Source organism: Thunnus thynnus, chromosome 22 (genome assembly GCF_963924715.1).
Source record: "Thunnus thynnus chromosome 22, fThuThy2.1, whole genome shotgun sequence".
Taxonomy (NCBI): domain Eukaryota; kingdom Metazoa; phylum Chordata; class Actinopteri; order Scombriformes; family Scombridae; genus Thunnus; species Thunnus thynnus.
The window spans coordinates 23,581,704-23,604,542 of record NC_089538.1 but is presented as its reverse complement, the minus strand read 5'-3'; the positions used below and the strand labels follow the sequence as shown (position 1 = coordinate 23,604,542).

Below are 22,839 nucleotides of genomic sequence, written 5' to 3'. Positions count from 1 at the left end.
TTAAGTATAGTTTAAAGATAATGATAAGCAAACTACCAATAGCACAAAAAAATCTGTAAGAAATATATCAAATATATGATATTTATGACTCCCAACACCAATGGAGGTAAAAGGAATTAAGTTGAAAATGTTCTTCAGTGACACGTGTGAGTGATTAAAGATAATTTGTGGCATTCACCGATTAAGGAAAAGAAAAAGAAAATATTCTTGCATCTAAAGTCTGTTACTCCACCGACCTCACTGCGAGCAATTTTCATTAGAACTACTTTCTATTAAAGAAAATGGTCCCTAAAGTGACAGCATGTCACCTTTTGGTTTATCAAGAGTTACAAGTGCAAAGACAGTGCTGTTTAAGTTCTTTAAAGGACAGGTTCACAATTTTTTAAGTGTGTCTTAAAACAACAGTCAGGAGCTCAAATGAACATTGAAAGATGTTTTTCTTGCTGTAATCATTCCTTCTGTTCATACTGACCATTAGAAGATCCCTTCATAATGCACTTACAATGGAAGTGATGGAGGACAAAATCCACAGTCCTCCTTCTGTACAAAAATATATTTAAAAGTTGATCTGAAGCTAATATGAAGCTTCAGCGTCCAAATGAGTCAAATCAAGTAGATATCTTTCAACATTACAGTGTTTTTGTTACTATACTTCCACCACAGCTCAACAGGAAAACATATTGGCATATAACCTCATATTAGCTTCAGATAAACACTTAAATACATTTTGGCTCAAATTAATGCTTGTGGGTTTTGCTCCCATCACTACATTGTAAGTGCATTATGAAGGAATCTTGTAATGGTCAGTATGAACAGGAGGAGTGATTACAGCAAGAAAAACATGTTTCAATGTTCATTTGGGCACTCATTTTTGAGTTGCACAAACGTAACTCCATTAACTTCCGATGCCATCTAAAACCTTCAAGAAATGAATCCCAATCTACCTCCATGCATAGATGCAGCTAGAGGACTGTGAGAAGTTATAGCTGTGTGTCATTTTGGTGGACTAACTCTTCAACCTCCTCTGTGGAGCCAATTAGAGGCCAACAGCTTCCAGGTTTCTTTATATTTATCTAATGCCGACTCACTTCTCTAGAGATTCTTATTAAAAGTGGGGCAGATCCAAAACCATCCAACAAGAAAGCCACTTGTCAAAACAGAAAGTCAGCACTGAGTCACACCATCAGGATGTAACATGTCTGTCTCTATACTTATTGAAGGAAAGCGTCATATAAGGTCTGCATCATCTCCACCATGAAGTTGCTGACCGTTTCTGTACTCGTTTGTTCCATGATGGTTCTGGCTGGAGCTGCTGGTGAGTATCTGACTGAATTTGTGTGTTTTTGACTGACATCAATAAATAATAATAAAAATAATAATAATAACCTCTAACTGACATGTTTAACTGTCCAGCTCTTCAAGAAGCAGAGAAAGAGCACGAGGCAGTGGCAAAAATTCAAGAAGGTGAATATATTTATTTATTCAGATTAATATTGATACACATTTTGTACAAAGGGGATGTTCTGGGTTAAATTTAATCTGTGTTTATTCAGAAATCACCATTCAAAAATGTTGTAGGGTAGCTACTGTCAGAATGTAAGGGTTAAAGTGCATCACACTCTGTCTGGAAGTTACCCACTTTTCTCCACCATTTCAGTTCAGAGGAGCATCATGTTGACAAGAGGTCAACATATTTTCCCTATGGCTGGACTAAGTACCACGGCTGCTGTTTCCTCTACGTTCCTTGAGCTTTGAGCTGGGCTCAAGTTAGGTAATTGGGATGATCTGCATTCACTGAAGAACACTTCAACATTTTCTTTGTTTATTCTGTTTGTTTTGACTTGCACACTTGGTAACTTCCTCATCTAACTTTAGTGTCATCTCATTAATCACATTGTTATTTTTTCTGGGCAGCTTTATCAAGTTGCAAAGTGTGAATAGCTATTTTTGGCGCATCTGGTCCATTTTCCCCATAGACAACATTAAGTCACTAAGAGTTGGAACATTTCCACAGATTGGATTGATATGAAACATTCAAATGATTCTTTATCATTATTGTAATCATCTCCCAAAGATTTGATGTTAGTTGCATTAAAAAAGTATTACAATCAATCAATTTTGATAATTCATTAATAATGTAAGTACATTTTCAAGTAAATGGCCATTATTTTATGTTTCTAGCTTCTCAAATTTTATAATTTTTTGCTTTTCCTTGTCTAATAAAAAAATTTAATATTTTGGGTTTTGGACTGTTGTTAGTACAAACAAGGCATCTGATGATATCACCAAACAATTAAAATAAAAATCAGCAGATTTATTGAAAATAGTCATTAATTGCCCACCTAAACTTTGTTCGCTCTCCATTTGTATTTGGGCAACCCAGTTAGTTACATCCTGTCCAGAATGCGGTTCACTTTGTCATCTTTACGCCATGGTACTGAAAAACAGGGAGGCATGACCATTTCGGACCAGTTTGCACTGGATGAAAAGACTAATATTTACTTTAAACAAACTATGTGATGGATGGACAGATGATTCTCTGTATATAAGAGCTGGTCCTTCTCTTGTTCAGCATCTACACTCAGACGGAGGAAAATTATCCAAAAGCAGGTTTGCTTTGCTTCTCTCTCTTCACGCTCTTTTCTTCTATTTGGTTCTCTATCATCATTCACTACAGTTTATCTGCTTTAAATATCACTAACATGTCTGTCTCTATACTTATTGAAGGAAAGCATCATATAAGGTCTGATTCATCTCCACCATGAAGTTGCTGACCGTGTCTGTACTCGTTTGTTCCATGATGGCTCTGGCTGGAGCTGCTGGTGAGTATCTGACTGAATTTGTGTGTTTTTGTCTTTAGACCTCAATAAATAATAATAATAATATTAATAATAACCTCTAACTGATGTCTTTAACTGTCCAGCTCTTCAAGAAGCAGAGAAAGACAACGAGACAGAGGCAATAATTCAAGAAGGTGAATACATTTATTTATTCAGATTAATATTAGCTGAATGAACACTTACAGATCAAATTTGACCCATGTTTACATTTGAGAGTATTAAAAACACCACAAACATCTTTCTTTTAGCCAGAAATGTTTTTCTTAACATGACCCTGAATATACAAAATTGGAAATATTTTTTATGCAGCTGATACATATTTCTGTACATAGATGATTTTCTGGGTTAAATTTGATCCGTGTTTATTCAAAAATTCTAAAATCACTATTCAAACATGTTGTAGGATAGCTACTGTCAGAATGTAAGGGTTTAAGTGCATCACACTGTCTGGAAAGTCAATGTGACCCACTTTTCTCCACCATTTGTGTTCAGAGGAGCATCGTGTTGACAAGAGGTCAACATCTTGTCCCTCCCACTGGACTGAGTACAACGGCCGCTGTTTCCTCTACATTCCTCGAACCTTGACCTGGGCTCAAGCTGAGGTAATTGAGACGATTTGTATTCACTGAAGAACACTTCAACATTTTCTTTGACTTGCACACTTGGTAACTTCCTCATCTAACTTTAGTGTTCTCTTATTACTCATGTTATTATTTTTTCTGGGCAGCTTTATCAAGTTGCAAAGTATTTTGGGCGCACCCACTTCATTTTCCCCATAGACAATGTTAGGTGACTAACAGTTGGAACATTTCTACAGATTAGACTCTTCCAGTTGAATCATCAGTAGACAAGATGAACAGCTGCATTAGATAATATCTGGTACTTTGATTTAAAAAAAAAAGAAAGAAAATCGAAGGTAAAAAACTACAATCTGCAGTGTAAATCAGCTCAGTTTTTATTTTTGGATCACTTTTGAGTGAATTCTGCAACTATGGCATCACTTTTTGTTTGCAACTTCGACAACAAAGGGTTTTCAATTTATTAACGCAGTGATTCTCACTTCTGACTGGCTTCTTCTCCATAGCAACAGCAGCTGAGGCTCATGGGTATTGTCATATCTTTAGCTGTCCACCAAAATGAGAGACAAAACATGATTTCTCAGTAACAGAGTTGAAATAATTGAAGCTGGTGGTCACAACATAGACCTATCATATTGTTATAACACCAGTAGAGTCCTGTGTTTCTGTGTTCAGTGATATTGAGGATATTGTTTAAAGAAAGATTAGCAGCACCTTCCTATTCACATCTCTACTCTGTTCTCTGTTTATCTCTACTGTAGAAAAACTGCCAGTCCAAGGGTGCAAACCTTGCATCGATTCATGGAACTCGGGAGTACAACCAGATTAAGAGGATAATATCAGATAGAACTCATGGGTCTCCTGAGACATGGATTGGAGGCTCTGACAGCCATGGGGTATGTCACGTATAATAACAAAAGATGTCTTATGAGCTTGAAAGTTCATTCTTGACTTTTGAAATTGTACTTTGACACTCATTGTCTGAGGAAGGCCCGAGATGTGGCTAAAAGCTTTGGAAATATCAAGTAAATAGACCTTGTAATAAGAATATCAAACCTTTTGGTATTTAGAGTGGTGTTTACATTTAGATTATCTTTATTTATATGTGTCAATTGTCTTCTATTCGATCTTCTAGGAGGGTGTTTGGTTCTGGAGTGATGGCACACCTTTCGCCTACTCATACTGGTGCAGAGGAGAACCTAATACGCAGCACTGTTTACAGATGAACTACGGAGGTAAACCATGAAATACATTACTTTGCATGAGAGATTATGTACAAGTGCTGTAGATATTAAAGGATGCATGACAAAAACAAGGTAACTTCATGAAAAACTAAAAATGTGCCTGCATGAACATTTCATTGATGATGTTGCTGGAAAACCTGTGTGTCCATAGGCTCTATAGGCTCAGCTTGTTTCTCTGATAACTTAAGATCCAGACGTCCAATGATTAAAATCCTTCATCCGGTTAAAAGCTATAGTTAAAAACAACCAAGATCTAAAAAGTGTATCATTAAAATGTGTCTTAAAACTGAGTAAAAAATCCATTATGACTTTCAGTTTCTTGTGGACAACCACAATGCTGACACATGCACAAAGGGGAAATTACATCATTAACAGGTGACCAAATGAAACAGACCATTACATTGATTAAAATTACGGATTTGTCTGGGTTTGAATATTGTTGGAAACATTTGGGATTACATACGCACACAACTTAACAAAATATATAACATAGGTCTAGTCATTTTTAGACATTTTAATGCAGAAAAGTTACATATTATACCTTTCAGGTGTGTTATCCTAGTAGTTAATCTAATGTAGCCTGGAGCTGCTAGCCTCCAGCAGAGATGAGGAGAAGCTACATGGGTCTGGTAACCTCACTTCTTTCTAACTCCACACCCCCACACTTGTAGTATTCAGCACCAACAGACAATTTATCAGATGTCACACAGCTCCCTCTGGAGCCACAAAAGGCTTATATGACTTTTTTCATCAACCTGGAAACAGACTTTGATGTGGAAAATCAGCTGAGTTCCCCTTTAAGAAATGATAATCTAATCTACATCTGCATCAAAATATTACATGATATGATTGACAATCATGCTGACGTCCTGTGTTTTTAATAATTGCAGGTGACAATTGCTGGGATGATTTATGGTGTGATGCTCGCCGGCCATCAGTCTGTGCCAAGAAAATCTGATGATTCCTGAGCAGATAAGAGAGGCATGAAATACCTGTGAAAAGCACAAATATTAGTGGATATGTGTTTGTGTTTATTGTCACAAGTTAATCTGTCATTTTATCATCAGTCTCATATATAACCTAACAGCTTTATAAATCATTTTTCATCTTTCTTTCTATCTTGCTATCACTGTAAAACTACTTAAGGAAGGAAGCAACAAGTGACACAAACGGGAGCTGGATTGTCTTTTAGGTCTTGTGCCAAACTGAATATGTTATGAAAAGAATGCTTTTTCTTACTCTGGAGATTGAACTGTTCTGTCTCATATTGTGCAAATTAAAGACGCAAGCATGAAACAAGCTGGTTTGTAATTCTATTTTAAATGGAACAATTATTATGGGTATCACAGTCAGATCAACATCTACACTGTAAAATATCATTCAGAGATTTAGTGGAATTAACTAATTTTGTCCTTAACTTCACTTAAATATGTATATTTTATAATTTCAAGTTAATTAAACCTAAAATACATTTAAAAAAAATTTTGGTACTGAAAAATAGTACTTGAACTGATTAACTAGGAATTGCCTGCTGTTACTGTGTCCAGTAAGAACTCAACCAGAGATGTTGAAGTTAAATCCAGGATGTTTATTTAGAACCAGCTGAATTGGCAGATGATGTGTGGTTATTCTGCAATATACACATTAAAATTTAAAGCACATGAGAGGTATAGTATATTAAACTATGTTAAATATAGTTAAAAATAATGATAAGCAAACTACCAATAGCACAAAAATCTGTAAGAAATATACATAATACATAATATTCCTGACTCCCCATGCCTAAAAGGAATTGAGTTGAAAATTTACAGAGATGTTCTTCAGTGACATGTGTGAGTGATTAAAGATAATTTGTGGCATTCACCGATTAAGGAAAAGAAAAAGAAAATATTCTTACATCTAAAGTCTGTTACTCCACCGACCTCACTGCGAGCAATTTTCATTAGAACTACTTTCTATTAAAGAAAATGGTCCCTAAAGTGACAGCATGTCACCTTTTGGTTTATCAAGAGTTACAAGTGCAAAGACAGTGCTGTTTAAGTTCTTTAAAGGACAGGTTCACAATTTTTTAAGTGTGTCTTAAAACAACAGTCAGGAGCTCAAATGAACATTGAAACATGTTTTTCTTGCTATAATTATTCCTCCTGTACATACTGACCATTAGAAGATCCCTTCATAATGCACTTACAATGGAAGTGATGGAGGACAAAATCCACAGTCCTCCTTCTGTACAAAAATATATTTAAAAGTTGATCTGAAGCTAATATGAAGCTTCAGTGTCCAAATGAGTCAAATCAAGTAGATATTTTTCAACATTACAGTGTTTTTGTTACTATACTTCCACCACAGCTCAACAGGGAAACATATTGGCATATAACCTCATATTAGCTTCAGATAAACATTTAAAAACATTTTAGCTCAAATTAATGGTTGTGGGTTTTGCTCCCATCACTACATTGTAAATGCATTATGAAGGAATCTTGTAATGGTCAGTATGAACAGGAGGAGTGATTACAGCAAGAAAAACATATTTCAATGTTCATTTGGGCACTCATTTTTGAGTTGCACAAACTTAACTCCGTTAACTTCCGATGCCATCTAAAACCTTCAAGAAATGAATCCCAAACTACCTTCATGCATAGATGCAGCTAGAGGACTGTGAGAAGTTATAGCTGTGTGTCATTTTGGTGGACTAACCCTTCAACCTCCTCTGTGGAGCCAATTAGAGGCCAACAGCTTCCAGGTTTCTTTATATTTATCTAATGCCGACTCACTTCTCTAGAGATTCTTATTAAAAGTGGGGCAGATCCAAAACCATCCAACAAGAAAGCCACTTGTCAAAACAGAAAGTCAGCACTGAGTTACATCATCAGGGTGTAACATGTCTGTCTCTATACTTATTGAAGGAAAGCATCATATAAGGTCTGCATCATCTCCATCATGAAGTTGCTGACCATGTCTGTACTCGTTTGTTCCATCATGGTTCTGGCTGGAGCTGCTGGTGAGTATCTGACTGAATTTGTGTGTTTTTGACTGACATCAATAAATAATAATAAAAATAATAATAATAACCTCTAACTGACATGTTTAACTGTCCAGCTCTTCAAGAAGCAGAGAAAGAGCACGAGGCAGTGGCAAAAATTCAAGAAGGTGAATACATTTATTTATTCAGATTAATATTGATACACATTTTGTACAAAGGGGATGTTCTGGGTTAAATTTAATCTGTGTTTATTCAGAAATCACCATTCAAAAATGTTGTAGGGTAGCTACTGTCAGAATGTAAGGGTTAAAGTGCATCACACTCTGTCTGGAAGTTACCCACTTTTCTCCACCATTTCAGTTCAGAGGAGCATCATGTTGACAAGAGGTCAACATCTTGTCCCTATGGCTGGACTAAGTACCACGGCTGCTGTTTCTTCTACATTCCTTGAGCTTTAAGCTGGGCTCAAGTTAGGTAATTGGGATGATCTGCATTCACTGAAGAACACTTCAACATTTTCTTTGTTTATTCTGTTTGTTTTGACTTGCACACTTGGTAACTTCCTCATTTAACTTTAGTGTCGTCTCATTAATCACATTGTTATTTTTCCTGGGCAGCTTTATCAAGTTGCAAAGTGGGAATAGCTATTTTGGGCGCATCTGGTCCATTTTCCCCATAGACAACATTAGGTCACTAAGAGTTGGAACATTTCTACAGATTGGATTGACATGGAACTCTTCCAGTTGAATCATTAGTAGAAAAGATGAACAACTGCATTAGATAATATCTGCTACTTTGATGGAAAAAACAATCAAAGGTACAAACTGCAAAACTTCAGGGTCGAAACTAATTATGAATCCCAAGTGCATCCATTCCACTATAATGCCTAACAGTAAATCTTAATTAAAGAAGTAGCTTAAAATAACTTAATCTTGGAAAAAAGTTGGAGTCACTCATTTTTGTGAATTTAACATAACTCAATGAATTGTTGAAGGAACTCAGTTGTTTTGAGTGCAATTAAATTTTTGGAGCATTTTGGGTATTGGTAATATAATTCCATTTTGTTCAATCGACTCATTTTCTTAAAGTTGACTTTACATCATTACAAAAATGTATGCCCTGCCGATGGGCAGCTATAATGCTGAGTATGGTTTTGGATGTTTTGATTTTTGTTTTGTTTTTCAGTTATAAATCATCATATTGTACCAAAGTAAACCAAAAAATGGGTTCAAATGATTCTTTATCATTATTGTAATCATCTCCCAAAGATTTGATGTTAGTTGCATTAAAAAAGTATAACAATCAATCAATTTTGATAATTCATTAATAATGTAAGTACATTTTCAAGTAAATGGCCATTATTTTATGTTTCTAGCTTCTCAAATTTTATAATTTTTTGCTTTTCCTTGTCTGATAAGAAAATTGAATATTTTGGGTTTTGGACTGTTGTTAGTACAAACAAGGCATCTGATGATATCACCAAACAATTAAAATAAAAATCAGCAGATTTATTGAAAATAGTCATTAATCGCCCACCTAAACTTTGTTCGCTCTCCACTTGTATTTGGGCAACCCAGTTAGTTACATCCTGTCCAGAATGCAAACAGTGAACCTGCGGTTCACTTTGTCATCTTTACGCACATGATACTGAGGAACAGGGAGGCATGATCATTTCGGACCAGTTCGCACGGGATGAAAAGACTAATATTTACTTTAAACAAACTATGTGATGGTTGGATAGATGATACTCTGTATATAAGAGCTGGTCCTTCTCTTGTTCAGCATCTACACTCAGACGGAGGAAAATTATCCAAAAGCAGGTTTGCTTTGCTTCTCTCTCTTCATGCTCTTTTCTTCTATTTGGTTCTCTCTCATCATTCACTACAGTTTATCTGCTTTAAATATCACTAACATGTCTGTCTCTATACTTACTAAAGGAAAGCATCATATAAGGTCTGCATCATCTCCACCATGAAGTTGCTGACCGTGTCTGTACTCGTTTGTTCCATGATGGCTCTGGCTGGAGCTGCTGGTGAGTATCTGACTGAATTTGTGTGTTTTTGTCTTTAGACCTCAATAAATAATAATAATAATATTAATAAGAACCTCTAACTGATGCCTTTAACTGTCCAGCTCTTCAAGAAGCAGAGAAAGACAACGAGACAGAGGCAATAATTCAAGAAGGTGAATACATTTATTTATTCAGATTAATATTAGCTGAATGAACACTTACAGATCAAATTTGACCCATGTTTACATTTGAGAGCATTAAAAACACCACAAACATCTTTCTTTTAGCCAGAAATGTTTTTCTTAACATGACCCTGAATATACAAAATTGGAAATATTTTTTATGCAGCTGATACATATTTCTGTACATAGATGATTTTCTGGGTTAAATTCGATCCGTGTTTATTCAAAAATTCTAAAATCACTATTCAAACATGTTGTAGGATAGCTACTGTCAGAATGTAAGGGTTTAAGTGCGTCACGCTGTCTGGAAAGTCAATGTGACCCACTTTTCTCCACCATTTGTGTTCAGAGGAGCATCGTGTTGACAAGAGGTCAACATCTTGTCCCTCCCACTGGACTGAGTACAACGGCCGCTGTTTCCTCTACATTCCTCGAACCTTGACCTGGGCTCAAGCTGAGGTAATCGAGACGATTTGTATTCAATGAAGAACACTTCACTTCATTTTCTTTGACTTGCATACTTGGTAACTTCCTCATCTAACTTTAGTGTTCTCTTATTACTCATGTTATTATTTTTTCTGGGCAGCTTTATCAAGTTGCAAAGTATTTTGGGCGCACCCACTTCATTCTCCCCATAGACAATGTTAGGTGACTAACAGTTGGAACATTTCTACAGATTAGACTCTTCCAGTTGAATCATCAGTAGACAAGATGAACAGCTGCATTAGATAATATCTGGTACTTTGATTTAAAAAAAAAAAAAAAGAAAGAAAATCCAAGGTAAAAAACTACAATCTGCAGTGTAAATCAGCTCAGTTTTTATTTTTGGATCACTTTTGAGTGAATTCTGCAACTATGGCATCACCTTTTGTTTGCAACTTCGACAACAAAGGGTTTTCAATTTATTAATGCAGTGATTCTCACTTCTGACTGGCTTCTTCTCCATAGCAACAGCAGCTGAGGCTCATGGGTATTGTCATATCTTTAGCTGTCCACCAAAATGAGAGACAAAACATGATTTCTCAGTAACAGAGTTGAAATAATTGAAGCTGGTGGTTACAACATAGACCTATCATATTGTTATAACACCAGTAGAGTCCTGTGTTTCTGTGTTCAGTGATATTGAGGATATTCTTTAAAGAAAGATTAGCAGCACCTTCTTATTCACATCTCTACTCTGTTGTCTGTTTATCTCCACTGTAGAAAAACTGCCTGTCCATGGGTGCAAACCTTGCATCGATTCATAGAACTCGGGAGTACTACGAGATTAAGAGGATAATATCAGATAGAACTCATAGCTCTCCTGAGACATGGATTGGAGGCTCTGACAGCCAAGAGGTATGTCATGTATAATAACAAAAGATGTCTTATGAGCTTGAAAGTTCATTCTTGACTTTTGAAATTGTACTTTGACACCCATTGTCTGAGGAAGGCCCGAGATGTGGCTAAAAGCTTTGGAAATATCAAGTAAATAGACCTTGTAATAAGAATATCAAACCTTTTGGTATTTAGAGTGGTGTTTACATTTAGATTATCTTTATTTATATGTGTCAATTGTCTTCTATTCGATCTTCTAGGAGGGTGTTTGGTTCTGGAGTGATGGCACACCTTTCGCCTACTCATACTGGTGCAGAGGAGAACCTAATAAGCAGCACTGTTTACAGATGAACTACGGAGGTAAACCATGAAATACATTACTTTGCATGAGAGATTATGTACAAGTGCTGTAGATATTAAAGGATGCATGACAAAAACAAGGTAACTTCATGAAAAACTAAAAATGTGCCTGCATGAACATTTCATTGATGATGTTGCTGGAAAACCTGTGTGTCCATAGGCTCTATAGGCTCAGCTTGTTTCTCTGATAACTTAAGATCCAGACGTCCAATGATTAAAATCCTTCATCCGGTTAAAAGCTATAGTTAAAAACAACCAAGATCTAAAAAGTGTTTCATTAAAATGTGGCTTAAAACTGAGTAAAAAGTCAATTTATGACTCAAGTTTCTTGTGGACAACCACAATGCTGACACATGCACAAAGAGGAAATTACATCATTAACAAGTGACCAAATGAAACAGACCATTACATTAATTAAAATTACGGATTTGTCTGGGTTTGAATATTGTTGGAAACATTTGGGATTACATACGTACAGAACTTAACAAAATATATAACATAGGTCTAGTCATTTTTAGACATTTTAATGCGGAAAAGTTACATATTATACCTTTCAGGTGTGTTATCCTAGTAGTTAATCTAATGTAGCCTGGAGCTGCTAGCCTCCAGCAGAGATGAGGAGCAGCTACATGGGTCTGGTGACCTCACTTCTTTCTAACTCCACACCCCCACACTTGTAGTATTCAGCACCAACAGACAATTTATCAGATGTCACACAGCTTCCTCTGGAGCCACAAAAGGCTTATATGACTTTTTTCATCAACCTGGAAACAGACTTTGATGTGGAAAATCAGCTGAGTTCCCCTTTAAGAAATGATAATCTAATCTACATCAATCTGCATCAAAATATTACATGATATGATTGACAATCATGCTGACGTCCTGTGTTTTTACTAATTGCAGGTAACAATTGCTGGGATGATGTATGGTGTGATGCTCACCGGCCATCTCTCTGTGCCAAGAAAATCTGATGATTCCTGAGCAGATAAGAGAGGCATGAAATACCTGTGAAAAGCACAAATATTAGTGGATATGTGTTTGTGTTTATTGTCACAAGTTAATGTGTCATTTTATCATCAGTCTCATATATAACCTAACAGCTTTATAAATCATTTTTCATCTTTCTTTCTATCTTGCTATCACTGTAAAGCTACTTAAGGAAGGAAGCAACAAGTGACACAAACGGGAGCTGGATTGTCTTTTAGGTCTTGTGCCAAACTGAATATGTTATGAAAAGAATGCTTTTTCTTACTCTGGAGATTGAACTGTTCTGTCTCATATTGTGCAAATGAAAGACGCAAGCATGAAACAAGCTGGTTTGTAATTCTATTTTAAATGGAACAATTATTATGGGTATCACAGTCAGATCAACATCTACACTGTAAAATATCATTCAGAGATTTAGTGGAATTAAGTAATTTTGTCCTTAACTTTACTTAAATATGTATGTTTTATAATTTCAAGTTAATTAAACCTAAAATACATTTAAAAAAAAAAATTGGTACTGAAAAATAGTACTTGAACTGATTAACTAGGAACTGGCCTGCTGTTACTGTGTCCAGTAAGAACTCAATCAGAGATGTTGAAGTTAAATCCAGGATGTTTATTTAGAACCAGTTGAACTGGCAGATGATGTGTGGTTATTCTGCAATATACACATTAAAACTTAACATAGTTTAATATACTATATATTAAGTATAGTTTAAAGATAATGATAAGCAAACTACCAATAGCACAAAAAAATCAGTAAGAAATATATCAAATATATGATATTTATGACTCCCAACACCAATGGAAGTAAAAGGAATTAAGTTGAAAATGTTCTTAAGTGACACCTGTGAGTGATTAAAGATAATTTGTGGCATTCACCAATTAAGGAAAAGAAAAAGAAAATATTCTTACATGCAAAGTCTGTTACTCAACCGACCTCACTGCAAGCAATTTTCATTAGAACTACTTTCTATTAAAGAAAATGGTCCCTAAAGTGACAGCATGTCACCTTTTGGTTTATCAAGAGTTACAAGTGCAAAGACAGTGCTGTTTAAGTTCTTTAAAGGACAGGTTCACAATTTTTTAAGTGTGTCTTAAAACAACAGTCAGGAGCTCAAATGAACATTGAAGCTAATATGAGGTTATATGCCAATATGTTTCCCTGTTGAGCTGCGGTGGAAGTATAGTAACAAAAACACTGTAATGTTGAAAGATATCTACTTGATTTGACTCATTTGGACGCTGAAGTTTAATTTTAGCTTCAGATCAACTTTTAAATATATTTTTGTACAGAAGGAGGACTGTGGATTTTGTCCTCCATCACTTCCATTGTAATTGCATTATGAAGGAATCTTGTAATGGTCAGTATGAACAGGAGGAGTGATTACAGCAAGAAAAACATGTTTCTTAACTTAACTCCATTAACCTCCAACGCCATCTAAAACCTTTAAGAAATTAATCCCAATTTACCTCCATGCATAGATGCAGCTAGAGGACTGTGAGAAGTTATAGCTGTGTGTCATTTTGGTGGACTAACTCTTCAGCCTCCTCTGTGGAGCCAATTAGAGGCCAACAGCTTCCAGGCTCCTTTATATTTATCTAATGTCTACTCACTTCTCTGAAAATTCTTACTAAAAGTGGAGCAGATCCAAAACCATCCAATAAGAAAGCCACTTGTCAAAACACAAAGTCAGCACTGAGTCACACCATCAGGGCCATATCCAAGGACCAATACTAAGTAAATATATTTTAGTAGTAATAATATGAAAGTATTAATTCATATGTGATATAAATTGATATGTATAGTTTATAAGTAAATGAATTAAATGGATAATGCTTTATTTTTCAGATCGCTTATTTTATATTAATTTCCTGGACATTTTCAGAGTAACTTCCTGGTATGTAATGGATCATTTTTAGGGCATTTTACAGAAAAGGTGGTGTAGTTTGTTACAAATTATAAGAAAAAATAGAAAAAAGTTGGTAGTGGCCACACATTATATTTGGGTTGATTGTTGTTAGTTTGCAAAAAATCTTATTAAATTAGACTCTTGACAATTATTTAAAGGACAGAAAATACTCAGTTTTCAGTCATTTGGTTTGTCAAAAACTAGATTTTTAGATTATATCGTAGAAAATCCTTTTGACTTCAGTTACACATAAGTTACTTTTAGGAAACTGTTGAAGAAATTTCCTGGAAATTAGTAGGAAAGTAAGGGATCCGTAAAATAAAGTGTTAACGAAATAGATACTCTTTCATTATAGTCTTATTAAGAAACAACTTAATATGCTAATATATTTTTGACATACAAAACTACACACTGAAAAATAAATTGTTACAGTCTATTAAAATAAATTCTCAATATAAAATATTGAGAATCAAATTTACTAACAATTTTTGTAAATTAAGAACAACATATGGATCCCCAAAACAATCAAATAAGAATTATACCATCATAACACACAATATACTGGCAGGGTCATGTCCAAGAACCAATACTAAGTAAATGCATTTCGAACCATGAGTTTTGTGATCCGTTGCACCCCTAGTGTTAACATGTCAGCTTTGTAGACTATATTTTGTATGTCGTGCATATAGATAAGAGTGTGTAAGTCATGTATTTGATACATGCATTAATACTTTCTAATGTGAACCTACACTTTTAGATCTGTGAATGTTTTTAGTGTTCAGTCTTTCTAGTATTCAGCACTGATCTGTTCCTGTATCACATTATAAGCTTTGTGATACTTTATATATTTCTGTATACTAAGAAAATACATACAGGAAACATGTGTAAATCATGTGATATCTTGTCTGTTTTTGATGAGAACATAAATCTGTTGTCACAATAGAAAAACACTGTAAATTTGAATTTCACTTTGTTGGTAAAATGACACATCTGAACCAGTCCATGGCTAAAATGAGCTCTTCTTTGTTTAGAAACAATATGTATATGCTAAATGTCTTTAAAGAAGCAGCCTTTACACCACTCAGAGGTTTTTGTTTTTTAAAAGCAAATTGTTTTATTGGCATATAAAATTGCCCCCCACCCCTCCGATTTCATCAGGTGGGGGACAATGATATAGTTTGATGCGGTATGTTGGTTTTCCTCCTGTCCTCTCCAATCTTTTAAGTCACCAGCCGCCACTGGTGTTTTGCAAGAGAGGCCTGAGAACAAGTTACATACAGTATTTACAAGATCACAATAACATGATTCATTCACATCACATACACTACTTAAAACATCAGAATCTGAATGGATCTGAATCACCTGGATGCATTTCCAAATTTGATGATTTGGTTTTCAGATAAAACGAAGGATTATATGCTCTGTTGTGAGTTTTGAAGATCCTCCTTAGAATGAACCTTAAAACATACACATAGTACAACAACACCAACAAAGATGACCAGAGGGAAAGCATTCCAGTAAACAAGAGCTCCATTGTGGACCATGATGAAATCACCCGAAGTAACACATAAAAGCATCGTATATATTTAGAAATATATTTCAGGAAGCAGTCATAGCCAGTATAGCAGGTGCACTTCTACCTGGAACAATAATGTGTGTCTCTCTGGTCTGGTTGATGTTGTTCTGTTGGACTCTACAGGTGAAGTTGTTGTTGTGTCTCTTCTCTACAGTCACTCTGCTGCTGACAGTATAGAGGTCATCAGGACCTCTGACTGTCTCTGTAGGTCCGGCAGAGAGGAGGTTTCCCTCACCGTCCAGCCAAAACACCTCAGGCTCTGGATACCAGCCTTTAGACTCACACTGTAAAACCTTTATGATCCGTGGGGAGACAGCTCCTAATGTTGAAAAAGAACAGTGTGTTTAGATCAATCACATATGCCACTGATTTGTATCATTGTCAAACTATATTAGAAGCAGTTTTAGGGAAAAGGTTGACAACTCTTCTTCTCTACATTGGTACCTTTTTAGCAAACCATCACCCCCAACTACTAAATGAAAATGAAATGATTTCCATTTATTTTCCTCCTCCACATTTTGAAGTATTCATCTTCTACCTGTTTTCTTTGTTTTCTCTATGGTTGCTAACTTTTTCAACAAAATTGCATTACTGCTCAGAAACCTGCAATTCATCATCCCCGTGCTGATGGCATGCTTTTGCATCCTTTATGCACATAGTAGAATTTGTGATACATATATCAAAAGGCCTTTTCCTCTCTGAAAAAACTCAGCCTGACTTACCAACAATGAGTTGGATCTCAGCTTCCATCTGTCTTTGAAAGATGCAACTGTATTTCCCTGCATCAGAGATTTTCATTCTTAAGAGTTTCAAGGAAACATTTCAGTTTTCCAGCTGATCGAAAAACAGAGTTGTACGAGAATTATAAATGGATTTTGACTCCAATTGACCAGTTGTCCATCTTGGTGAACATGTATGTACTTTTGGTCCAAACCAGGTTTGGTCCACTCCACTCTACTGGAACTGGCATTCATGGGAGGTGACATGGGAGAATGATGTCATCACCAGCCAGGGCTATGATTGGTTGAGATGAGCAATTCAACTCTATCGGCCCTTAAGGAAAAACACATAACAGTTGGAGAGTCAAAACTGATATAATCAAAATGAATTCAATCAACAAATATCAACCCTGAAGCCATGTAAGAAAAAAAAATCAACATCTGTGCTTCAAACAAAAGCAAACAGATCTGCAGAGGTCAAATGTCGCAAATACCTTAGAATTATAATGTTCTATATGACATTTTTGGCAAAAATTATTCACATGAAACTATTCTTTGACAAGTTATTAACATTTTAGGTTTATTTTTTATTGCTGCATCGTTGGCACTAAAATTTGAGAAAGGAAAAAGTTCTATCTCAAAAATCAATCTCAGACTTGGTGCTGTAAGGTTCCATCTGCAAAGCACCAATCAGTGCTTGGAATGCAGACAAAAGGACCAATCAGGTTCTGCCTCTTTACCGTGTGACCTCATTACTCTGTGACTGTGATTGGAACATTGGTCGGACAGACTCGAATTATCTACATGACACACCCACTTGGGAAACACCAACTGAGTTAAAGTCAGTTTTCTATCTTGTTTGAACTCAGTGAGAAGCAGAATTTTAACTTTATATACCATGCTAGTCAGCTAGCTTTCCAAGTTTAATTACATAGTTAGCACAGTTGTTAGCAATAATTAACTGTTATTATTGTAAATAAATAAAAAACAAAGGCTTTTAAATTTGAAATGATATGCTTACAACTACTCTATAAAATAGACTTAATACTGTATTATGACTTATATTTGTGGTCTGAATAAGACTCACTTTTATAGAAGTTAGATGAAGCATGTGGAATTGGCAGAATTAAATTCAGAAGATGACATACTCGCTGTGTGACGTGTCATTTCATTAGATTGTAAAGTTAAAGTCTGTGAATCATTGTCAGGCTCCTGACCTTAATTACTCTGGTTTATCAGCTGCTTCATTCAATTTAGTTTTACACAACAGCAACAAATTGCCAATAAATGAAAGTGACATCTTAAGGACTGTGTTCACCCTTGTGATGGTGGTTCTGCTGCTGCTGCTGCTGCTGGTGGGACTACTTCACTGTGGGAAACTCAGAGTTACACATAATAACTGATAGTCACATATGAGAGAAACTCACTGATACATGATCAATATAGAGTATGCTGGCAGCTAGTTTGGTCATTATGATAATGAACAAAAACATCCCATCATGCTTTGGGTCTGGGAAAGTCTGGTAGATCCAAAGATACATTTTAAAAACAATCAAAAAGATTTTTATTTTTTTACTTTCTTCAGCTTTTTAATTCACCTTTATGTTTGATCAAGTCAAGTGTTTGCTGTCAAACGTCTCTGCATTACGTGTTCATGCTTGCAGTGGCTGCTGGTGGACTTTCTCACAAGCTAAAAAGGTTAAAAACCACACAGGTACCGACTGATGCATCACCTATTTTTAAAACATGTTTTCTCAGCGCATGTTCTGTGTTTTATTTTAGACGCTTTATATGCTGCTGATGACATGAGACAATGTATTGATGTAAAAGAGAGTTTGTTTGATAGCTTGAAGAGTAAATTGTGTCTATAAGAATTTATATTAAAGGGGGATATAACATGCTTTTCATGATTTTCTGTTATGTTTACTGTTATAATGTTGGATATTAAACACAGTCAAAGTTACAAAACTTGAGGTGAACGATGGCGGTCGTTCCATGGGTTGTTCACGTTGTCTACTGTCATATTTCAGATTAGATTTCTTCTCAGACATGTATGAATGTATTTGCGAAAAGAGACAGGGGCTAAAACGGCCTGTTTCGGACAGAGGCTGAACTGAGGGGCTGCATAAAGGGCCAGTATAAGATGAATAAGGAGTTTTTAACTGTAAATCATGCAAAGATATTTCAGTAGAGCCCCAGAATATAAATATGGACATGTATGATGTCTTTAAGAAATATAGATTGTCTGTCCCAAAATAGCAGAACAAACTCAAAACAGACTTTATACTTAGCATAATATAATTATTAAGGGTGAACATACAGTGTGGCTGCTACTGTACCATGATAGCATTATCACTATGAGGATGGCAATTTTTAGGATAGCAAAGTCATGACACAGCCTACTCTGCTTCTGATTGGCTTACTCCTCATGCCTAAAACTAACCAACCCAACCGACAAAGGCAACAAGTACCAGCCAATCAGAGGCAGAGTAGGGTGCCACTTGCAAACGCTCTCCTATATCATATCTTTAAAAATAACTTAAAACTATTGCAAATATCAGGCTTTGCTGATGAAAGACACATTCTGATGTTCACAAGTCACAGCTGCAGCCACAGACTGTTTTACTTCTTTGTAACATTTTTTAGTTTTAAGCAATTTTGGAGAATACACTTAATGATCTTATTTGTTTATTTGAATACAAAATGAGTAAATAAAAAAAAATGTTTCAAGATGTTAACAAAAGTTTGTCAGCAAAACTAATTTTTCAAAATATCAAAGAATGTACAAATATCAAAATGAACACAAAGGTGGTATCACAACACAATTAAAAAAAAAAAACATTTTTGGTACTTCATATTACTCAAAGCAAATACTGTCAAAAACGTACATCAGTATCTGGACTCTTGAATAAATGGAGTTTCACAAGGTGTAAATTGAACATCTGTTTATCTGGCTTTTTATCTCTTTCTATTATTAGAAAAATGAAAGAAGAAGATAGATTTCTAAATCAACAGTTTATAATGAATTGCAAACAACACAAAAAAAGGAACAACAAACAATATCTTTATTATCAAGCCTGAGGATTTACAGTCAACTGAATATGAAAAATGAGTTGTAGAGACAAGACATGACCACTGTACATTTGTGTTATATCATGTTTTTTTTTTTAATGAAACAGACCAATTAATTATCATGATGTAAGTAGTTATTTTAAAAAAAGATGGCACCACCATTTGTTGTCATGGCCCTGAGCTCCTGGCTGTAGCAGGCATGAGGCTCAGAAACTAGGTTTATATCCTAATGTAGCGTTTCCATCCACCGCTGTTTTGCAAATATACGTTGGTTCATCAAGATAAACAGCTGGCGGTGCTAATTTTCCATGTAATTTGATGTAAAAAAAGAGTCAGTCAAACCTCAAACAGTGAAAAACATGATGGAAATATAACATTTCTGTCTTTGAGAAGCATTACAGCCTCCTCATCGTTCTGATATGTTTGTCTGTTGCTGTTTTTGTCTCCACAGTGAAGCGAAAGTGTGAGCGAACATTTAAATCACATTATTCATGGACATCATGATTTATTTGCTAAATCTGTTTCCATTGCACTTTGTCATGTTTTCGCCAAATTTTCCACCTAGCCAAGCATAAAAACCTTTTTGCTATATTTCAGGATATTTTTGAACTTTCTCCATTCCCCTCAGGTTTTTTTTATGTGTAATTTAATTGAGAATGAACAAAATGAACAATTTAGATTGATGTTGATGTTGATGTTGTTCAATAACTGAGATTTAGGTGTGACATTTTGCTTTATCAATGAAGAGGTTTCTCAATAAAATATATACACAGTAGCAATAAAATAATTGCAGTGCTTTACAAATAAAATACAAAGCCAGATCTGCACTTTTCATCCTATTTTAATCAGAACATGTTTTGAATTGTTGAATACAGCACAAGAACAAAAATATGATAATGGATTTGATATCTGAAAAACAAGTGTGGTTCAGTTTATGGTTTCTAGATCAACAAGTTGTGTGACCATGTGTTAACAAACTGCAGGAGCAATTACTGCAGTATTTGGTCACAGCAGGATGATCTGAGTCTTGCTGTCCCTAAATCATGTCTGTTGCCTGTGGTTTAGGTTGTGACTTCTCATGGCCATTTCCTGTTGGTGAAAGAGAAAAAGAGAAAATTGTGAAATTAATTTAGTTACTGTTTCCAAAAACAAAGAAACACACACACACACACACACACACACACACACGCACACACAGACTCCTGCTGTGCTGTGGCCACTGACCAGTGAGAGCCAATCCACACCACCCAACTCACACTAATATGTGTCAATCAATCACCCAAACCTGACCCGACCTGCAAACCGCCAACCGTGTTTACTAAACACCAGTAGCTTCAGTGAGCTGTGGTCAGGAAGCAACACGCTGCTGTTTTGTTGTGAAATGTGAAATATTACAACCTTTGAACTACCAACATGAAAAACAAAAGGGGTAAGTTATGTTCTGCTATCGCTCTGGAGCTTGTTTTCTGCTCCTTGTTGAGGAAATAATCAGTCCACAGGCTGATACAGACAATCCAGAAAGTCAGTGAAGGTCTCATTTTTTATATTACATTACTACCTGTTCACTCATTGACAATAAAGAACTATTAGTACATGTGAATTGTTTCACAAATTGTTTCTACATATAGAACCTTTCACCTTAGATGACGTTAAGTCATGTTTGTCTCTGTTTACATGTGAAAGTAAATAGAAGAGAGCAGAGAGTCTGTCTGTCTCAGTATTTGTCCTCATTCACATTAAACTGACTGGAGTGTTTCTGTTGTTAATACACAATGAGCTGTTCTGATATATGAAAATATCATAGAGATAAAGAGGAAATAAAATGACAAAAACATGAAATGAAACAGAAACATGAGAAAAAATATGCATCTTGGAGACTGATTTGAAATTAAAAACAAAACAGAAGGTGGTGAAAAACAAAATCAATATAAACTGGATGAACCTGATTTATCTTGGTGTCTCAGTCCGTCTGAAGTTTCTTATTTTCATCTTAGAGCTTCTTGATTTCAGTTTGTTTGTCTTTAATCTGAGAGGAGAAATGATGAAGAGAGACAAGTTCTCTTATTAAAATATGTGAGTTAAACAGTAACAATATGACAAAAAAAGTCTGATTGATGCAGCATTTTGATTTAAATAGAGACATCAGATATTCATGTAAAAGTCACATTATAGAGTTTTTAAGAGAGAATCTAATAATAATATAATATAATATATATATATATATATATATATATATATATATATATATATATATATGTGTGTGTGTGTGTGTGTGTGTGTGTGTGTGTGTGTGTGTGTGTGTATATATATATATATATATATATATATATATATATATACATACAGATGGGTAACAAATTAAAGAAAAAAACAATATAAAATGTCTTAGTAAGGTGTTGATTTGCAGTGACCTTTCCCTCTAGCAGGGAATCCTTTCAGTCTAAGTTCTGTATCACATTAAATTAGAATTAAAAAGGTGATGCACAGATTAATGATCGCCAGTAATCTCTGGTATTAACAGGTAGAATATCAAGTTATACTGTGAAGAAATGATTGTGGTTGCTTTGTGGCAGCCTGGTGTCATCTGCATACTGTATTTCCTCAAATAATGGGCGGGGCTTTTATTTACCTCAACTGCAACTGCAGAGGATACCAGGTCTTTACTGGAAGCAGGCTTATTACAGAAAGGCTTTTATTTCTAATTCCCTCTGTTTGATAAGTATATTTGCTCATATTTTAGTATGAAGTCTCCTTGTTTTCTGATCTGCTTCTGTATGTATTAAAGATTTGTATTAAAATATGCACCATTATATCCATATTTCAATGATATTGCGTCTCCTCCATCCCCCTCCCCTCTTTGTGATGGTCTGCTTTCAGTGAAAATAGCATGTATACTGTTGAATGTATTTAAGTAAGTGGAACTCATAGAACTGATGTTATATCCAGGTAACTACTATTTAACTGGTATGCACATTATACAACAGACACCAGGAGTTTATCCACCCTTGTTTTTTCCCCGGCCTGTTTTTGGGGCCGGCCTTTGTTCATGTTGACCAG

The 22,839-nt window shown here is 35.3% G+C and overlaps 4 protein-coding genes and 1 pseudogene across 7 annotated transcripts in view; 2 read left to right on the top strand and 3 right to left on the bottom strand.

Moving 5' to 3' along the window:
• Positions 1–22,839, bottom strand: part of LOC137174193 (zinc finger protein 850-like) — a 343,824-nt gene that overhangs the window by 112,114 nt on the left and 208,871 nt on the right. The gene's annotated exons all lie outside the window — the stretch shown is intronic.
• Positions 1–22,839, bottom strand: part of LOC137174201 (butyrophilin subfamily 3 member A2-like) — a 56,368-nt gene that overhangs the window by 26,933 nt on the left and 6,596 nt on the right. The window contains exons 10-11 of one of the 2 annotated variants that reach the window (XM_067579373.1): positions 21,725–21,808; positions 20,023–20,871 (exon numbers count right to left, since the gene is read on the bottom strand). The exons of the other annotated variant lie outside the window; for it this stretch is intronic. Of the exons in view, the coding sequence (XP_067435474.1) occupies positions 21,773–21,808 (36 nt within the window). The 3' untranslated portion in view covers positions 20,023–20,871; positions 21,725–21,772. Of the gene's footprint in view, positions 1–20,022; positions 20,872–21,724; positions 21,809–22,839 lie in introns of those variants that run through there. 2 annotated transcript variants of the gene reach the window in all.
• Positions 795–5,961, top strand: LOC137174216 (type-2 ice-structuring protein-like). 3 transcript variants are annotated; one of them, XM_067579396.1, is made up of 9 exons: positions 795–1,315; positions 1,414–1,464; positions 1,658–1,771; positions 2,728–2,822; positions 2,936–2,974; positions 3,333–3,442; positions 4,180–4,314; positions 4,554–4,653; positions 5,553–5,961. In XM_067579396.1, exons 4-9 carry the CDS (start codon positions 2,762–2,764, stop codon positions 5,618–5,620), a joined length of 513 nt encoding a protein of 170 aa, XP_067435497.1. In that variant the 5' UTR covers positions 795–1,315; positions 1,414–1,464; positions 1,658–1,771; positions 2,728–2,761; the 3' UTR covers positions 5,621–5,961. The 3 variants fall into 3 exon arrangements, with proteins under 3 accessions (XP_067435497.1, XP_067435496.1, XP_067435495.1); XM_067579395.1 differs by having other exon boundaries at positions 796–1,315; positions 2,933–2,974; XM_067579394.1 differs by having other exon boundaries at positions 807–1,315; positions 2,924–2,974.
• On the top strand, positions 9,428–12,832 carry LOC137174215 (ladderlectin-like). The gene is made up of 7 exons (XM_067579392.1): positions 9,428–9,465; positions 9,583–9,677; positions 9,779–9,829; positions 10,188–10,297; positions 11,042–11,176; positions 11,416–11,515; positions 12,419–12,832. The coding sequence occupies exons 2-7, from the start codon at positions 9,617–9,619 to the stop codon at positions 12,484–12,486; spliced, it is 525 nt and encodes a 174-aa protein (XP_067435493.1). The 5' UTR covers positions 9,428–9,465; positions 9,583–9,616; the 3' UTR covers positions 12,487–12,832.
• Positions 13,085–17,463, bottom strand: LOC137175121 (butyrophilin subfamily 1 member A1-like; annotated as a pseudogene).